Source organism: Periophthalmus magnuspinnatus, chromosome 10, assembly GCF_009829125.3.
Source record: "Periophthalmus magnuspinnatus isolate fPerMag1 chromosome 10, fPerMag1.2.pri, whole genome shotgun sequence".
Taxonomy (NCBI): Eukaryota; Metazoa; Chordata; class Actinopteri; order Gobiiformes; family Gobiidae; genus Periophthalmus; species Periophthalmus magnuspinnatus.
Genome location: NC_047135.1, coordinates 9665982 through 9683690, shown reverse-complemented (window position 1 = coordinate 9683690; position 17709 = coordinate 9665982). Strand labels below are relative to the sequence as shown.

The 17709-nt window shown below is 41.3% G+C and overlaps 2 protein-coding genes across 2 annotated transcripts in view; one reads left to right on the top strand and one right to left on the bottom strand.

The window, feature by feature from the left end:
• Positions 1-279: 279 nt before the first annotated feature.
• LOC117377409 (complement C1q subcomponent subunit B-like) lies at positions 280-4111 on the top strand. Its single transcript, XM_033973804.2, has 5 exons — positions 280-360; positions 1619-1781; positions 2452-2680; positions 2946-3057; positions 3887-4111. The coding sequence occupies exons 1-5, from the start codon at positions 358-360 to the stop codon at positions 4088-4090; spliced, it is 711 nt and encodes a 236-aa protein (XP_033829695.1). The 5' UTR covers positions 280-357; the 3' UTR covers positions 4091-4111.
• Positions 4112-4601: 490 nt separating this feature from the next.
• The window catches only part of LOC129456632 (ribonuclease inhibitor-like), a 28128-nt gene continuing 15020 nt past the window's right edge, over positions 4602-17709 (bottom strand). The window contains exons 6-8 of the mRNA XM_055225062.1: positions 17194-17358; positions 15253-15299; positions 4602-4894 (exon numbers count right to left, since the gene is read on the bottom strand). Coding sequence (XP_055081037.1) covers positions 4602-4894; positions 15253-15299; positions 17194-17358 — 505 coding nt within the window. The remainder of the gene's footprint in view (positions 4895-15252; positions 15300-17193; positions 17359-17709) is intronic.

Sequence of the window (17709 nt, the reverse complement as noted above, 5' to 3'; positions counted from 1 at the left end):
GTTTTAATGGTATCTTTTCTATAGTAAATTAGGTGTAAACCATAGACTGTATATATAATATTTATACAGTCTGTGGTGTAAACTACATCACTACAGCACCTATACAAAGAAAAGGAGCACCAAATAGTAGATATCTTTGACTCTAAATGAAGCCAATATCAGAACAGAGGACCTCTGTACCACCAGTGTTTATTGTCATTTAGTGACATGTAAAACTTAACTGAACTTGTTATTGATCGCCACATGAACTGTCTGCTCTTGAACTATGTGTGTGTCACAATAGTTTCATTTCTCCATCTGCATCACTTCTGTAAAACACAATCTTTATTTTAGGAGACAACACAAGAACTGGGAGAAATGGTGAGATAATTTCATTTTTAATATGCAATAAGCTTTTTTGCATTTTGTTGATTTTTCATGTGAAAAATATTATTTAAAGGTGCACTGTGTACATTTCTAATGAAGGGTATGTCACTTGCTAGGCTCCAAATGGTTCTGTTTAGCTGTACGTATGACAGAAAGTTTTTTATTCTGCACTCTTCTCTTTTAATGCTCATTTTAGAATGATAAATACATTTGCCTTGCCCTGCCATCTCATGCAATGTTGCTGTTTTGCCTGAAATGTTCCACAGCACAGCTTTACACTTCACACATCATTACAGGTCAATAATTTGACCTGGCAATGTTTCCAGGCCAAGTTACAGGTTAGATCTCTGGAGGCGACCCTGCTCACAGTAACAATGGAAAATTTTCAATGTATTACTGAGCAATAAAAACACCTGTATATGGATAACTGTCAGACCAAGTTTAAAGCTGTACTGTGGAACATTCCAGGCAAAGCAGCCCCATGTCCTTGAGAAAAGCAGGTGGCGAATTGTTTCAGAAAAGTTACAAAGTGCACTTTTAAATTAAACTGACTCATATCCTACTCTCAACCAATTTGCCAGTCCAGATTTTGACAATGCCAAATCTTAACCAAAATATATTTGTAAGTTCCTTATTTTGGCATGTGTGTATTGTCTGTATGATAAATTATATACATTTTTCCAACAAAAAGGTTTTTTTTTATCTCTAAATGCACACAACATACACATTGAAACTGTAGCTCACTGTTTTGACACTGTTTTTTTGTTGTTGTTTTTTTTCATCAATCAATCAATCAATCAATCAATCAGTCAGTCAGTCAATAACTCTATTTGTCCCTTAGGGGCAATTTAAGCACACTGAGCAATAAAATACAAAAAAAAAAAAAAAAATATTCTGGAACATCTTCTGCAGAGCATTATGCTAACCAGCTAGCTCTGAAATGCTACAGGGTTGCCATAAATACATGAAGAAAAACAACTGCTCAGTTCACACAATCCAATAGTCCACTATCCTTTGAACTGTGCTTTGAACTGTGCACTTCTTCCTTTGTCAAAATCCCCAAATTAAATAAAAAATTTAAGATAAACATTTTTGCCAGCCAATCAGCCACAAGAGCAGCCAGGCACAACCATGAAAACCACAGCATTTTAGCCTGATATATGATTTTAATGCATAGTTATTTGCCATTTGAAATATGTATAACACATATTTTAAACACAAAGAGAACTACTGTTTTCCCCTCTCTGTGAAGGCCCCCTACTGGCTGATAAGTGGAACTGCACTGCTGTTGCTGATGTCTGGTTTGAGCCTGGTCTGGAGCCAGTCCTCATGCGATGGACCAGGCATTCATGGTGTCCCAGGAACTCACGGACGCTATGGCAGAGACGGACCTAAGGGAGATAAAGGAGAGCCAGGTGCAGATGTCAATACCCTCTCCTCTGCATCTCTTCCCGTCATTACTCTTCAATTAAGCCTTCCTCCCTTAGCATCCTTATTCACTATCCTTCCTCTGTTCTATCAATCTTCATGCTAACTTGTTTTGGCTATTATTAACTTATATTTATATAGCCTAAGTTTAAGTACTTCACCCACTCTACAAGTTAAGGTTAACATACACTTCCATACAAGAAATGTGTCCTCATTTCACTCATCCTTCACTGACCCATGTCCACATCTTGAACTAGGCTTGGTCAGGGTTGAGACTAGCTAGAGGATTTTACTATTGCTTTCCCTGTTATGTTTTAAGTGTTCATGCAAATTAATACATTTTTTTTTCTTAATAATTTAATTTATGGTTTGGTATCCCATCGAACCACAATGATCACAATATTTATTGCTGTGTTCAAAAAATAAAACAAAACAAAACAGGGATTAAACCCAGAACTAAACCTGGACGAAACCATGACAAAACCAAGACTGGAACATGAAACAAATTTACATCAGGACTAAACCAGGATCAAAGACCAGAAGTGTGAATAAAGCCATACATTTTCTTACCTTATACACAGGCCTACATAATCCCCGTATATCATTACATTCTAGAAACAACCATAACAATCACCTGTCTCATGTAATTTGCTGCAGGTGAGTCACTCAGTTCATCCCAGAGACTCAAAGGGGACCAAGGAGCACAGGGCCCCACAGGACGTCCGGGGCCAAAAGGGGACCCAGGTCTGACCGGGCCCCCCGGTTACGCTGGGCGACGAGGAGAGAAGGGCCAGCCATTCAACCCCTATACCCAAAGAGTTCTATTCTCTGTGAAACGAGAGATGGGAAGCTACCCTAATAACGATGAACCAATGGTGTTCAACAGGTATGCCTATAGAGCAGAGCAGAGTAGTAGAATAGCTGATTAAAGGTGCACTATTTAACTGTTCCAGTGGTGTGCGTGTGGGCACTTAGTTAAAAACTGTTTGCTTTGTGTGCCAGTCACTCAGCCACAAGAGCAGCCAGCCACTGCCATGGCAAACACAGGATCCTAAATTAGTACTAGACACAATGGACTAAAGGGTTTTAAAGGTAGTCATGTTTTGTTTTTTGTTTTTTCTGCTCCTGACTATAGTTTTCTTGTGTTACAGGCCCATCCTCTCAGACCAAGCTGCTCAGGGCGTCTCTCTCATAAACAGCTCATTCGTCTGTGAAACTCCAGGAGTCTACTTCTTCAGCTTCCACATCTCAGTCAAAAGCAAAGTGAGCTCCAGCTGTTCTGTGTTTCACAAGCCAAACAGCATCCAACATTATAAGCTTTTAACCTTTAATAATGCACGTAAGAACTGTACCCTAACGTGTTGTTTTTTTGTTGTTTTTTTTTGGAGTAAGGTTTGTGTGAGGTTAGTCCTGTTTTAACACCTAAAATAAATCCTGTTTTCATAACTTTTATACTTACACACCAACCATGAATGGTTATCTATAGATGACAGAGCATGTGCCTATGATCAGTTCAATGCATTGCATTTATTTTATGAGCAGTGTGAGGGGCTAATAGAGATGCAGTGACACTGGGCAGTTAGACTCCACAGTTGACCTGCTGCACTTTCTGGAGTTGGGTTTGACCCGTGCATATGCAGTGTACATATCTAACTCACTCCAGTTACTCCAGACCATGGATGTATAAGAAGAATGGACATATTACATTTTGTGCATCAGGCTACTGCAGTTGATCAGAGCACACACAGGAAAGTCTTTGTTCATTAATCAGTTGATTACAAAAGAAATAGCTTGCACCTAACACATTAAAGAAGAACCTAAGGCAGCTGTGGGCATAGCTTTCATGGGGGCTCAGGTATAACTTAATATTCATCCTGATTTTTGTCATGAAAACAGAAACTTTTATCAAGTGAATGCAGTAAGCTGCCATACGGGGAAAAACCTAACCTACTATAAAAAGTATATTACTTACAGCCTTTGGCTCCATTTCCAAGTCCTGGTCACTTCATTGTCACTGTTATATGGTTTGTGTAATTGCAATGGTGCATATTCATGGGTTAATGGTTAAGACTGATTTGCTGTTCCTCAACAGGTGTGTCTGAGGTTACTAAAACGCTCTGACGTCCACCTGACCCTGTGTGATAACTGGGAAGGTTACCTGGTGACCTCTGGCTCTGCAGTGCTCCCCCTACAGGCTGGAGACAGTGTTTCTCTACAGACCACTCGATTCAACCAGATCGTGACCGCTTTAGGGAGCAGCCACACGTTTAATGGGTTCCTCATCTACAAAACATAAAATACACAGCATGTACACACATAGTTTTAATTTACTTTTTTTTTTTGTCCATTTGTGGTTAAAATCTGGGGGAATCTCTTTATATAAGTTCAATGTAAAAGTGATTGGAATGTACAAAACACCAACATATGAAAACAAGATGAGGACATAACATAAAAAGTAGTAGTAGTAGTAGTAGCATAAAATGTGTTTTACCACATCTTGAACTCAATAAAATATATTGCAAAAATGTCCCCCATGTCTTACTGTGTGTCCTCTGTCCTCTGTTCATAGACTTCCATGTAGGCACAGGAGGTGGCAAGTGCATATGACAGGTTAGACTATTCACTTTACTAAAACACAGTTAACATCATTATATTTAAGATTTTACAAAAAAATTTGCCCAGTTTCATCTAGTTTAGTTTATAATTTCACTTCCTGCTTATGTCACGGTTTTACTTAGGACCCAAAAGAAACTCACAACTGGTAAGTAGTTCAACTGTTTATTATCCAGGCTAGTAATCAGGTAAATCTACCTCAGACTCCAGGATTGCTCATTGTCTCCAAACCTACAGTCCTCCGCGTCTCCTCTCCGTCTGATTCCTTTATAACTCACTGCTATATCTACATTCCCTCTCCACTCCACCTCCCAGTAACAGCGCCCAGTCAGACCAGTGGAGCTCAGGACCTGGGCACAGGAGCTGAACCTGTCCTGGTGAGAGAGATACAGCTGGAGCTCGTCCACACTGGTCACAGTCCTTTTGTCCACAGACAGCTCCAGTGTGTTGTTGGCAGTGTTTGGATCCAGAGAGACCTCACAGAAATCTGTTAGCACACAATTATAATATAGTTCATTAACAACTAATCAATCATTTTTTCTTATTATTATCATCATTCTTTCCCCCTTATTTTATTTTTGTTTATTGGCCCTCGCCACTCACGAAGTGATGGCGAGGGGCATTGTTCTTCCTGGGTTTCTTCTTCTTATTATTATTGGCCCTCGCCACTCACGAAGTGATGGCGAGGGGCATTGTTCTTCCTGGGTTTCTTCTTCTTATTATTATTATTTTTCCGCCAAAAGGATCGCAGTTTTCACCCCCTGAACGTCGACGAAAAGTCCCACATATAGGTATAGGATCGACCGGCTCGGCGAAAAATTTCATAAAATTGGCATCGCGATAATGTCCGAAGCACACCGGCTCGACAGCGCCACCTAGAAATTTTGAGATTTTCAATTTAATAGGAAGGCCCGACTCAGATTTTGACGAAATTCGTACCAGTGATAGAGCTCATAGAGAGAAACAAAAAATATAATTATAGCGCTGCCCTATGACAGACAGGAAGTCGGCCATTTTGGATCAAAAATTCGCCGCTTCATTCGCAGCGTGTTTTCAAAACGCTACTAGTCTCAGGTTTTTGGTCCAAATGAGCTCAGATTTCACATGCCACATCCACACACATGGGTTTTCAAAAGTTATCCACATTTTCTCCGAATTCCACACGGTTCGCCCATACGCCGCCGCCAAAATACGCCTTCGTTTCCTGTTTTTTCGATGTCCTCTCACGACCACAGGCATTGCCCTACAGAGCTCACATTCACATCACATATGTGTGATTGGGGCATGAATGGAATGCAATATTAATTTTAATCAAAATGAATACTATAGCGCCCCCTACCATAGGGGTGAAACGCCAACATTATCGGATTCCTACGAAATTCGGGAAATAAATTGGGGGAATGACGTGGACCAAAAAATAATATTACGGGCATAGGTCATTTTTCACACTTGGCCACCAGGGGCGCAAAGACTCCAAAAAAAATCATTTAAAAATTTCTGACACGCACATGCATTGGTCTACACAGCTCAAATTCACATCACACGTGTGATATGAGGGTATTAACAGAATGCACTATTAATTGTTATCTAAATGAACACTATAGCGCCCCCTACAGTATTGGTAAAATACACAACTTTGTCCGATTGGCATGAAACTTGGGGAGATAATTATGGGCATTAAAAGGGTCAAAAAAGTCCATTACACCATACCTGTATTATGTACACGGTTGCCGGTGCAAAGCCACAGACCCCTCTCATATAGAGTCAGAGCCACACAGCTCAGGGCCACACTGCATATTAACATTGTTCTTCGTTTTTCCGCCAAAACAATCGCAGTTTTCACCCCCTGAACGTCGACGAAAAGTCCCACATATAGGTATAGGATCGACCGGTTCGGCGAAAAATTTCATAAAATTGGCATTGCGACAATGTCCGAAGCACACCGGCTCGACAGCGCCACCTAGAAAATTCAAAATTTAAAAATGAATTGGGAGCCGACATGCATTTTTCGCCCTAGCTCGACGAAATTCACACCAGTGATAAAGCTCATGGAGACAAGCAAAAAAGCCAATCATAGTGCGGCCCTAGGACGGACAGGAAGTCGGCTATATTGAATCGAAAATTTGCCAAATGTTTCGTTGCGTATTTTCAAAACCCTACTAGTCTCAGGTTTTTGGTCCAAATGAGCTCAGATTTGACATGCCGCATCCAGACACATGGGTTTTCAGAAGTTATCCACGTTTTCTCCAAATTCCACACGGTTCGCCCGTACGCCGCCGCCGAAATACGCCTTCGTTTCCTGTTTTTTCGATGTCCTCTCACGACCACAGGCATTGCCCTACAGAGCTCACATTCACATCACATATGCGAGATTGGGGCATGAATGGAATGCAATATTAATTTTAATCAAAATGAACACTATAGCGCCCCCTACCATAGGGGTGAAACGCAAGCATTATCGGATTCCTACGAAATTCGGGGAATAAATTGGGGGCATGACGTGGACCAAAAAATAATATTACGGGCATAGGTCATTTTTCACACTTGGCCACCAGGGGCGCAAAGACTCCAAAAAAAATCATTTAAAAATGTCTGACACGCACATGCATTGGTCTACACAGCTCAAATTCACATCACACGTGTGATGTGAGGGTATTAATAAAATTGATTATTAATTGTAATAAAAATGAACACTATAGCGCCCCCTATCATAGGGGTGAAACGCCAATATTATCGGATTCCTACGAAATTCGGGGAATAAATCGGTGGCATCAGAAGAAACAAAAATTACATTATGGCCATGAGCCATTTTCCACGGTTGGCCACCAGGGGCGCAAAGACTCCAAATAAAATCATTTAAAAATGTCTGACACGCACATGCATTGGTCTACACAGCTCAAATTCACATCACACGTGTGATGTGAGGGTATTAACAGAATGCACTATTAATTAGTATCTAAATGAACACTATAGCGCCCCCTACAGTATTGGTAAAATACACAACTTTGTCCGATTGGCATGAAACTTGGGGAGATAATTGTGGGCATTAAAAGGGTCAAAAAAGTCCATTACATCATACCTGTATTATGTACGTGGTTGCCGGTGCAAAGCCACAGACCCCTCTCATATAGAGTCAGGGCCACACAGCCCAGGCCCACACTGCATATTAACATTGTTCTTCGTTTTTCCGCCAAAACAATCGCATTTTTCACCCCCTGAACATTCACGAAAAGTCTCACATGGGGGTATAGAATCGACCGGCTCTGCGAAAAATTTCATAAAATTGGTTTCGGGAAAATGTCCCATGCCCCCTGACTCGACAGCGCCACCTAAAATTTCACCCCTATGGGAGAGGAGCCTGGTTTATTTTGGAAAACACACACAAAAATCAGAACAGTGATAGAGAATGGGGGGACAAGCATAAAAATGAATTGAAGCACTGCTCTATGACAGACAGGAAATCGGCCATTTTGGATCAAAAATTCGCAGCTTCATTCGCAGCGTGTTTTCAAAACGCTACTAGTCTCAGGTTTTTGGTCCAAATGAGCTCAGATTTCACATGCCACATCCAGACAAGTGGGTTTTCAGAAGTTATCCACTTGGGGCGCAATGAATGAACTTTGACTTGCATGTCTATGAATCATATCTACTCCTAGGTTTTTCATCCGAATTACATCAAACTCCACATACAGTATGTGCATATGTCGATTGTCAATAATCATCCACGTTTTGGGGATATTCTTTCTGGTTTATGCACAGCACACTGTCAAAATATGACTGCTTTCCTGCATATTTGATTACCTCTCACAGACACATGGATCAGCCTAAAAAGCTCAAATTGTAATCACTGATTCGGATTAAAACTGTGAATAGAGAACCATTATAAACATGTGGCCAGTGACCTCCATAGCGCCCCCTACTGTACAGGTAAAAAACTCAACTTTGTCCGATTGGCATGAAAGTTGGTGAGATCATTGTGGACCTCAAAAGAGGCAAAAAAGTCCATTACACCATACCTGTATTGTGCACAAGGTTGCCGGTTCAATGCCGTGGACCTCCATTATAATGTGTGGGTCACGCATATTTATATAGAAACTGTGTGAAGGGGGGCGGGTTGCAGCCGTGGGGTGGCCAGGCGGGGAAAATGGTGCGTGAAGGCGGTGGCCGGCCCCGGGCGGTCGCGTGGGGGGGCGGTCGCGCAGGGGGCGAGGGCCATCATCGCCGCTTGCGGCTTTAATTATTATTATTTTTCCGCCAAAAGGATCGCAGTTTTCACCCCCTGAACGTCGACGAAAAGTCCCACATATAGGTATAGGATCGACCGGCTCGGCGAAAAATTTCATAAAATTGGCATCGCGATAATGTCCGAAGCACACCGGCTCGACAGCGCCACCTAGAAATTTTGAGATTTTCAATTTAATAGGAAGGCCCGACTCAGATTTTGACGAAATTCGTACCAGTGATAGAGCTCATAGAGAGAAGCAAAAAATATAATTATAGCGCTGCCCTATGACAGACAGGAAGTCGGCCATTTTGGATCAAAAATTCGCCGCTTCATTCGCAGCGTGTTTTCAAAACGCTACTAGTCTCAGGTTTTTGGTCCAAATGAGCTCAGATTTCACATGCCACATCCAGACACATGGGTTTTCAAAAGTTATCCACGTTTTCTCCAAATTCCACACCGTTCGCCCGTACGCCGCCACCGAAATACGCCTTCGTTTCCTGTTTTTTCGATGTCCTCTCACGGCCACAGGCATTGCCCTACAGAGCTCACATTCACATCACATATGCGAGATTGAGGCATGAATGGAATGCAATATTAATTTTAATCAAAATGAACACTATAGCGCCCCCTACCATAGGGGTGAAACGCAAACATTATCGGATTCCTACGAAATTCGGGGAATAAATTGGGGGCATGACGTGCACCAAAAAATAATATTACGGGCATAGGTTATTTTTCACACTTGGCCACCAGGGGCGCAAAGACTCCAAAAAAAATCATTTAAAAATGTCTGACACGCACATGCATTGGTCTACACAGCTCAAATTCACATAACACGTGTGATATGAGGGTATTAATAAAATGGATTATTAATTGTAATAAAAATGAACACTATAGCGCCCCCTACTATAGGGGTGAAACGCCAACATTATCGTATTCCTACGAAATTCGGGGAATAAATCAGTGGCATCAGAAGAAACAAAAAATTACATTATGGCCATGAGTCATTGTCCACGGTTGGCCACCAGGGGCGCAAATACTAAAAAAGAAATCATAAAAAAATTTCTGACACGCACATGCATTGTTCTAGACAGCTGAAATTCACATCACACATGTGATATCCGGGTATTAATAGAATGCACTATTAATTGTTATCTAAATGAACACTATAGCGCCCCCTACAGTATTGGTAAAATACACAACTTTGTCCGATTGGCATGAAACTTGGGGAGATAATTGTGAGCATTAAAAGGGTCAAAAAAGTCCATTACACCATACCTGTATTATGTACGTGGTTGCTGGTGCAAAGCCACAGACCCCTCTCATATAGAGTCAGGGCCACACAGCTCAGGGCCACACTGCATATTAACATTGTTCTTCGTTTTTCCACCAAAACAATCGCATTTTTCACCCCCTGAACATTCACGAAAAGTCTCACATGGGGGTATAGAATCGACCGGCTCGGCAAAAAATTTCATAAAATTGGTGTCGGGAAAATGTCCCATGCCCCCTGACTCGACGGCGCCACCTAAAAATTCACCCCTATGGGAGAGGAGCCTGGTTTATTTTGGAAAACACACACAAAAAGCAGAACAGTGATAGAGAATGGGGGGACAAGCATAAAAATGAATTGAAGCACTGCTCTATGACAGACAGGAAGTCGGCCATTTTGGATAAAAAATTCGCCGCTTCATTCGCAGCGTGTTTTCAAAACGCTACTAGTCTCAGGTTTTTGGTCCAAATGAGCTCAGATTTCACATGCCACATCCAGACACATGGGTTTTCAAAAGTTATCCACGTTTTCTCCAAATTCCACACCGTTCGCCCGTACGCCGCCACCGAAATACGCCTTCGTTTCCTGTTTTTTCGATGTCCTCTCACGGCCACAGGCATTTCCCTACAGAGCTCACATTCACATCACATATGCGAGATTGAGGCATGAATGGAATGCAATATTAATTTTAATCAAAATGAACACTATAGCGCCCCCTACCATAGGGGTGAAACGCAAACATTATCGGATTCCTACGAAATTCGGGGAATAAATTGGGGGCATGACGTGGACCAAAAAATAATATTACGGGCATAGGTTATTTTTCACACTTGGCCACCAGGGGCGCAAAGACTCCAAAAAAAATCATTTAAAAATGTCTGACACGCACATGCATTGGTCTACACAGCTCAAATTCACATAACACGTGTGATATGAGGGTATTAATAAAATGGATTATTAATTGTAATAAAAATGAACACTATAGCGCCCCCTACTATAGGGGTGAAACGCCAACATTATCGTATTCCTACGAAATTCGGGGAATAAATCAGTGGCATCAGAAGAAACAAAAAATTACATTATGGCCATGAGTCATTGTCCACGGTTGGCCACCAGGGGCGCAAATACTAAAAAAGAAATCATAAAAAAATTTCTGACACGCACATGCATTGTTCTAGACAGCTGAAATTCACATCACACATGTGATATCCGGGTATTAATAGAATGCACTATTAATTGTTATCTAAATGAACACTATAGCGCCCCCTACAGTATTGGTAAAATACACAACTTTGTCCGATTGGCATGAAACTTGGGGAGATAATTGTGAGCATTAAAAGGGTCAAAAAAGTCCATTACACCATACCTGTATTATGTACGTGGTTGCTGGTGCAAAGCCACAGACCCCTCTCATATAGAGTCAGGGCCACACAGCTCAGGGCCACACTGCATATTAACATTGTTCTTCGTTTTTCCATCAAAACAATCGCATTTTTCACCCCCTGAACATTCACGAAAAGTCTCACATGGGGGTATAGAATCGACCGGCTCGGCAAAAAATTTCATAAAATTGGTGTCGGGAAAATGTCCCATGCCCCCTGACTCGACGGCGCCACCTAAAAATTCACCCCTATGGGAGAGGAGCCTGGTTTATTTTGGAAAACACACACAAAAAGCAGAACAGTGATAGAGAATGGGGGGACAAGCATAAAAATGAATTGAAGCACTGCTCTATGACAGACAGGAAGTCGGCCATTTTGGATAAAAAATTCGCCACTTCATTCGCAGCGTGTTTTCAAAACGCTACTAGTCTCAGGTTTTTGGTCCAAATGAGCTCAGATTTCACATGCCACATCCAGACACATGGGTTTTCAGAAGTTATCCACGTTTTCTCCGAATTCCACACCGTTCGCCCGTATGCCGCCACCGAAATACGCCTTCGTTTCCTGTTTTTTCAATGTCCTCTCACGACCACAGGCATTGCCCTACAGAGCTCACATTCACATCACATATGCGAGATTGGGGCATGAATGGAATGCAATATTAATTTTAATCAAAATGAACACTATAGCGCCCCCTACCATAGGGGTGAAACGCAAACATTATCGGATTCCTACGAAATTCGGGGAATAAATTGGGGGCATGACGTGCACCAAAAATTAATATTACGGGCATAGGTCATTTTTCACACTTGGCCACCAGGGGCGCAAAGACTCCAAAAAAAATCATTTAAAAATGTCTGACACGCACATGCATTGGTCTACACAGCTCAAATTCACATAACACGTGTGATATGAGGGTATTAATAAAATGGATTATTAATTGTAATAAAAATGAACACTATAGCGCCCCCTACTATAGGGGTGAAACGCCAACATTATCCTATTCCTACGAAATTCGGGGAATAAATCAGTGGCATCAGAAGAAACAAAAAATTACATTATGGCCATGAGTCATTGTCCACGGTTGGCCACCAGGGGCGCAAATACTAAAAAAAAAATCATAAAAAAATTTCTGACACGCACATGCATTGTTCTAGACAGCTGAAATTCACATCACACATGTGATATCCGGGTATTAATAGAATGCACTATTAATTGTTATCTAAATGAACACTATAGCGCCCCCTACAGTATTGGTAAAATACACAACTTTGTCTGATTGGCATGAAACTTGGGGAGATAATTGTGAGCATTAAAAGGGTCAAAAAAGTCCATTACACCATACCTGTATTATGTACGTGGTTGCTGGTGCAAAGCCACAGACCCCTCTCATATAGAGTCAGGGCCACACAGCTCAGGGCCACACTGCATATTAACATTGTTCTTCGTTTTTCCGCCAAAACAATCGCATTTTTCACCCCCTGAACATTCACGAAAAGTCTCACATGGGGGTATAGAATCGACCGGCTCGGCAAAAAATTTCATAAAATTGGTGTCGGGAAAATGTCCCATGCCCCCTGACTCGACGGCGCCACCTAAAAATTCACCCCTATGGGAGAGGAGCTTGGTTTATTTTGGAAAACACACACAAAAAGCAGAACAGTGATAGAGAATGGGGGGACAAGCATAAAAATGAATTGAAGCACTGCTCTATGACAGACAGGAAGTCGGCCATTTTGGATAAAAAATTCGCCACTTCATTCGCAGCGTGTTTTCAAAACGCTACTAGTCTCAGGTTTTTGGTCCAAATGAGCTCAGATTTCACATGCCACATCCAGACACATGGGTTTTCAGAAGTTATCCACGTTTTCTCCGAATTCCACACGGTTCGCCCGTATGCCGCCACCGAAATACGCCTTCGTTTCCTGTTTTTTCAATGTCCTCTCACGACCACAGGCATTGCCCTACAGAGCTCACATTCACATCACATATGCAAGATTGGGCCTTGAATGGAATGCAATATTAATTTTAATCAAAATGAACACTATAGCGCCCCCTACCATAGAGGTGAAATGCCAACATTATCCAATTCCTATGAAATTTGGGGCATCAATTCATGGTCTCAGAAGACACAAAAAATTACATTAGGGCCATGGGTTATTTTCCACTGTTGGCCACCAGGGGCGCAATGAATTGAAAAGAAATTGGCACTAGGCACTTTGACTTGCATGTCTATGAATTATATCTACTCCTAGGTTTTTCATCCGAATTACATCAAACTCCACATACAGCATGTACATATGTCGATTGTCAATAATCATCCACGTTTTGGGGATATTCTTTATGGTTCATGAGTAGGATGCCCTCAAAATATGACTTCGTCATTGGATTTAAATTCCTACACGACTTTTCCTTAAGTGCAAATGAAACCTATCTAGTCCTAGGTTTTTCATCCAAATTTCCTCAAACTCCACATACAGCATGTACACATGATTATTGTCAATAATCATCCACGTTTTGGGGATATTCTTTCTGGTTTATGCACAGCACACTGTCAAAATATGACTGCTTTCCTGCATATTTGATTCCCTCTCACAGACACGTGGATCAGACTAAAAAGCTCAAATTCTAATCACTGATGCGGATTAAAACTGTGAATAGAGAACCATTATAAACATGTGGCCAGTGACCTCCATAGCGCCCCCTACTGTACAGGTAAAAAACTCAACTTTGTCCGATTGGCATGAAAGTTGGTGATATCATTGTGGACCTCAAAAGAGGCAAAAAAGTCCATTACACCATATCTGTATTGTGCACGAGGTTGCCGGTTCAACGCCGTGGACCTCCATTATAATGTGTTGGTCACACATATTTATATAGAAACTGTGTGAAGGGGGGCGGATTGCGGCCGTGGGGTAGCCGGGCGGGGAAAATAGTGCGTGGGGGCAGTGGCCGGCCCCGGGCGGTCGCATGGGGGGGCGGTCGCGCGGGGGGCGAGGGCCATCATCGACGCTTGCGGCTTTAATTATTATTATTGTATCATTATTATTATAACTTTAATTTATTCCTTTACTAGTATTATATTATTATATTTTTCTCCTCTCCCAGTCCCCTCTTGAATTACTAGCAGCAGCATTCTCCTCTGCTGCATTCTCCACCTTATCCCCTCCAAAATCACACAAATATCACACACACGTCACACACAACACAAACTTGCCACATACAACTGTAAATATCTGTTATGTCTACAAACCATGTTATGTCTTGTTATGTCTTATTACCACTTGTCATCTCTGTGTATGACTGGTCACTAAACACTATACAGAATACACTACAAAAAAAGTACATTCTGTAAAAGAAAATATAAATGAATGTAATCTAGATTTGGGATGGGGTTAGATAGTTTATTGTAATAAATATAATTATACATTAATTTATTACTCAATACATATTATTTAAAATAATATATGAAGGAGGAATAGGGGAAGTCAGTTGTTAATTAGATCTTTATAAATATTTGTTTTTGCCTTTTTGTTAATCAGATGGTTTACAGATTCAGTGTTATGATTTCGAAAAGTATTTGGAAACAAGGTTTGTATTTAAAGAATTTTGCCATGTGAATTATTTTTATTTGTTTGCATAAATATGGTAAAACAGAGTGTACATGTGACATGTTTTCGTGTTTTTCTCATTATTGTTTAATTGGTGATAATGGAAACATGAGAGTTAGTCTTCCTGCCCCCTCACACTACACTTGCTGTCGAGAGTTGAGACCCTCTCCACTCACTCAAACTGTACTTGATCATTTGCACTGTACTCAATGTGACATGAACACACAAACCTGAATGTTAGAGCAAAGAGACGGGTGTTTGGAAAGGCACAGGTGAAAAACAGGTGAGTTTCACTGTTGACGTTATGTCTTATTCTTCATACCACACTTATGACATCACTTCCTGTTTACTCACGTTTCTTGAGACCTGGAACCATCCAGCACTCTCCAGCAGGATCCAGCCTGAAACACACACAGCTCAGAGGATCACTCTCACACATGAATAGTAGAGTTTTCTAGACAAGAGCAGGTCCTAAAGTTGTTTGAGAGAGCAACTATTCGACAGACATGACAGAAAATAGGCCACATAACAGTAACTAGACACAGTAGAATGGCTGAAACCACTGTGAGTGACAGTGATTAGTGACAAAGTGCCAGAGTCTAGGTTTCAAGCAGCAACTCTGTGATGTATCCCCTACACTATGACTTACACAGGACAGAATGGACTGTTAGACCCAATAGGTTAAACTGGTGTCAGCTGTTAAGAACACTATCTAATAACCTCAACAAAGAGCACACTCGGAGCAGTCTTCAGTGTTCAAGTCTGACCCATTAAACCATCAGAGCGAACTTATCTTTCAACATAACGAACTAGGCACAGTTTCGTGACACCTGCTGGTTTATAAATACAGAGTGTCCATAAAGTCTCTTCACAATTTTAAAATTGAATTACACAAGCAATTTATAAGATATATCCATTAGATTTGTTCTACTGTTGTCAGTGGTTATAAAAGTTTTTAATCACATTGCATTTTTTGTGAGTTCTTCAATAAAACATTTTCAGGCCGTTGGATTGGAAGAGATGGACCAATTTCATGGCCACCAGGTTTATTAGATATCACACCTCTGGATTTCTTTCTATGGGGCCATGTTAAAGATATCGTGTATTGAACAAAGATATGGGACATTACTGAACTAAAGCAAAAGATAACAGATGCAATTGCAACCACTGATGAGGCTATGCTAGAGTGAACATGGCAAGAAATCGAGTACTGTCTTGATGTGTCTGTAATGGTTCTCGTAAAAACATTTGACACGATATCTTGCCTTCGTAATATTTTTTTTTTAATAAAAAGAGATTTTACGTAATTGTAAAGAGACTTTAAAGACACCCTGTTTATCAGCTCATACAATCAGTTTTAATAGTTAGGTTGATGTAAGGCTCCATTCACACTCTGGAGCAGGGCGAGTGCGGTGTGAAGTGCTTGAAATTGGGCTCGCCGGACAAGGCGGTTTGGATCAACTTAATATCAGAGAAGTCTCCTCCAACCTCTGTCTGCACAGGTGAGCCTGGGTGTGTCTGTGTGTCTTTCAAAAATCTTTTACTCCTCCGCCACCAGGACATACAGTCCTCACAGTATATTTAGCTACACTTGTATTGTTGAACAGTGACAGTTAAAAGTTCTGCAGTCTGGGTTGTCAGGCAGTGGACAGTTCCAGTTTCAGTGGAGCCTTAGCTGATGGGAGTCATTATTTTATTATTTATCTTTATTTATACAGGGGGACCCAATGAGAGCACTTGGGCTCTCTTTTTCATGGGTGCCCTGTTTAAAATACAACACAAACTGAAAAAACAATCAAAACAAATAAGTCCATAAAAAACATCAATAACAAGTGCAGGTGTGTGTATAAAAGTTTGTTATCAGATTATTAAATTGCAATTGTGTCACCAACGTGACCAGTTTTGCTTTTGCTTGGAGCATATTCCATTTTTGTGAAGCAAAACAGCCAAAAGCCCTCTTTCCCATCTCAGTTCTGGTGTGGCTCGTCCTTAGCCTTATGCAGTCATGTGATCTGGTGTTAAATGTTCCGGTATCAATAATTAACAAGCAGGTGAGGTATTCTGGCAGTTTTTGAAGTAATCCCTTATAGATAAACTTAATGCAGTGCTGTTCTCTTCTAACAGATAGTGATGGCCAACCTACTTTTTCATAGAGCGTACAGTGATGAGTTTCAAATCCATCACCTGTAACAAAGCGAAGGGCGGAGTGAAACAGTTACATTACAGTTTATGTGACAGCAATGTGGAGTGTAGTGCTACAGTTTATGTGACAGCAATGTGGAGTGTAGTGCTCACCTGAGGGAGTCCAGGGGACAGTGGTCCCGTAGAGTGGTCAGGAGCTCTGCTGAGGGTCCTGGATGGTTGTAGCTCAGGTCTAACTCTCTAAGATGGGAGTGGGCGGAGCTCAGAGCTGAGGCTAGAGCAGCCCCGCCCCTCTCAGAGATCAGACATCCAGACAGCCTGTAGACACACAAGGACAATTTCTTAGAGCCCCTCCAACTCATCTGTGCACTCAGGAGTTTTCATTATTTAACAGTGATTATGTGGTAGTGTGGATTTGTTGAGACAAAATGAGCATATTCTTATGTTACACTTATTTAACCTGTTAACCTTCCGACGGCCCGCCCCTGGGCCACCGTCTTCACTTTACAACTTGACAGCAATGTACATATATTTCTGCGTCATGCAAACAATCTACACATCAAATGAAAGCTACAGCATTCATCTTTCTGAATATGCAAACCATTTTCACCTCCAATCACCACAGTGCTGACAGGAAAGACATTTTTACAGAAAAGTAAAAAATGTGGA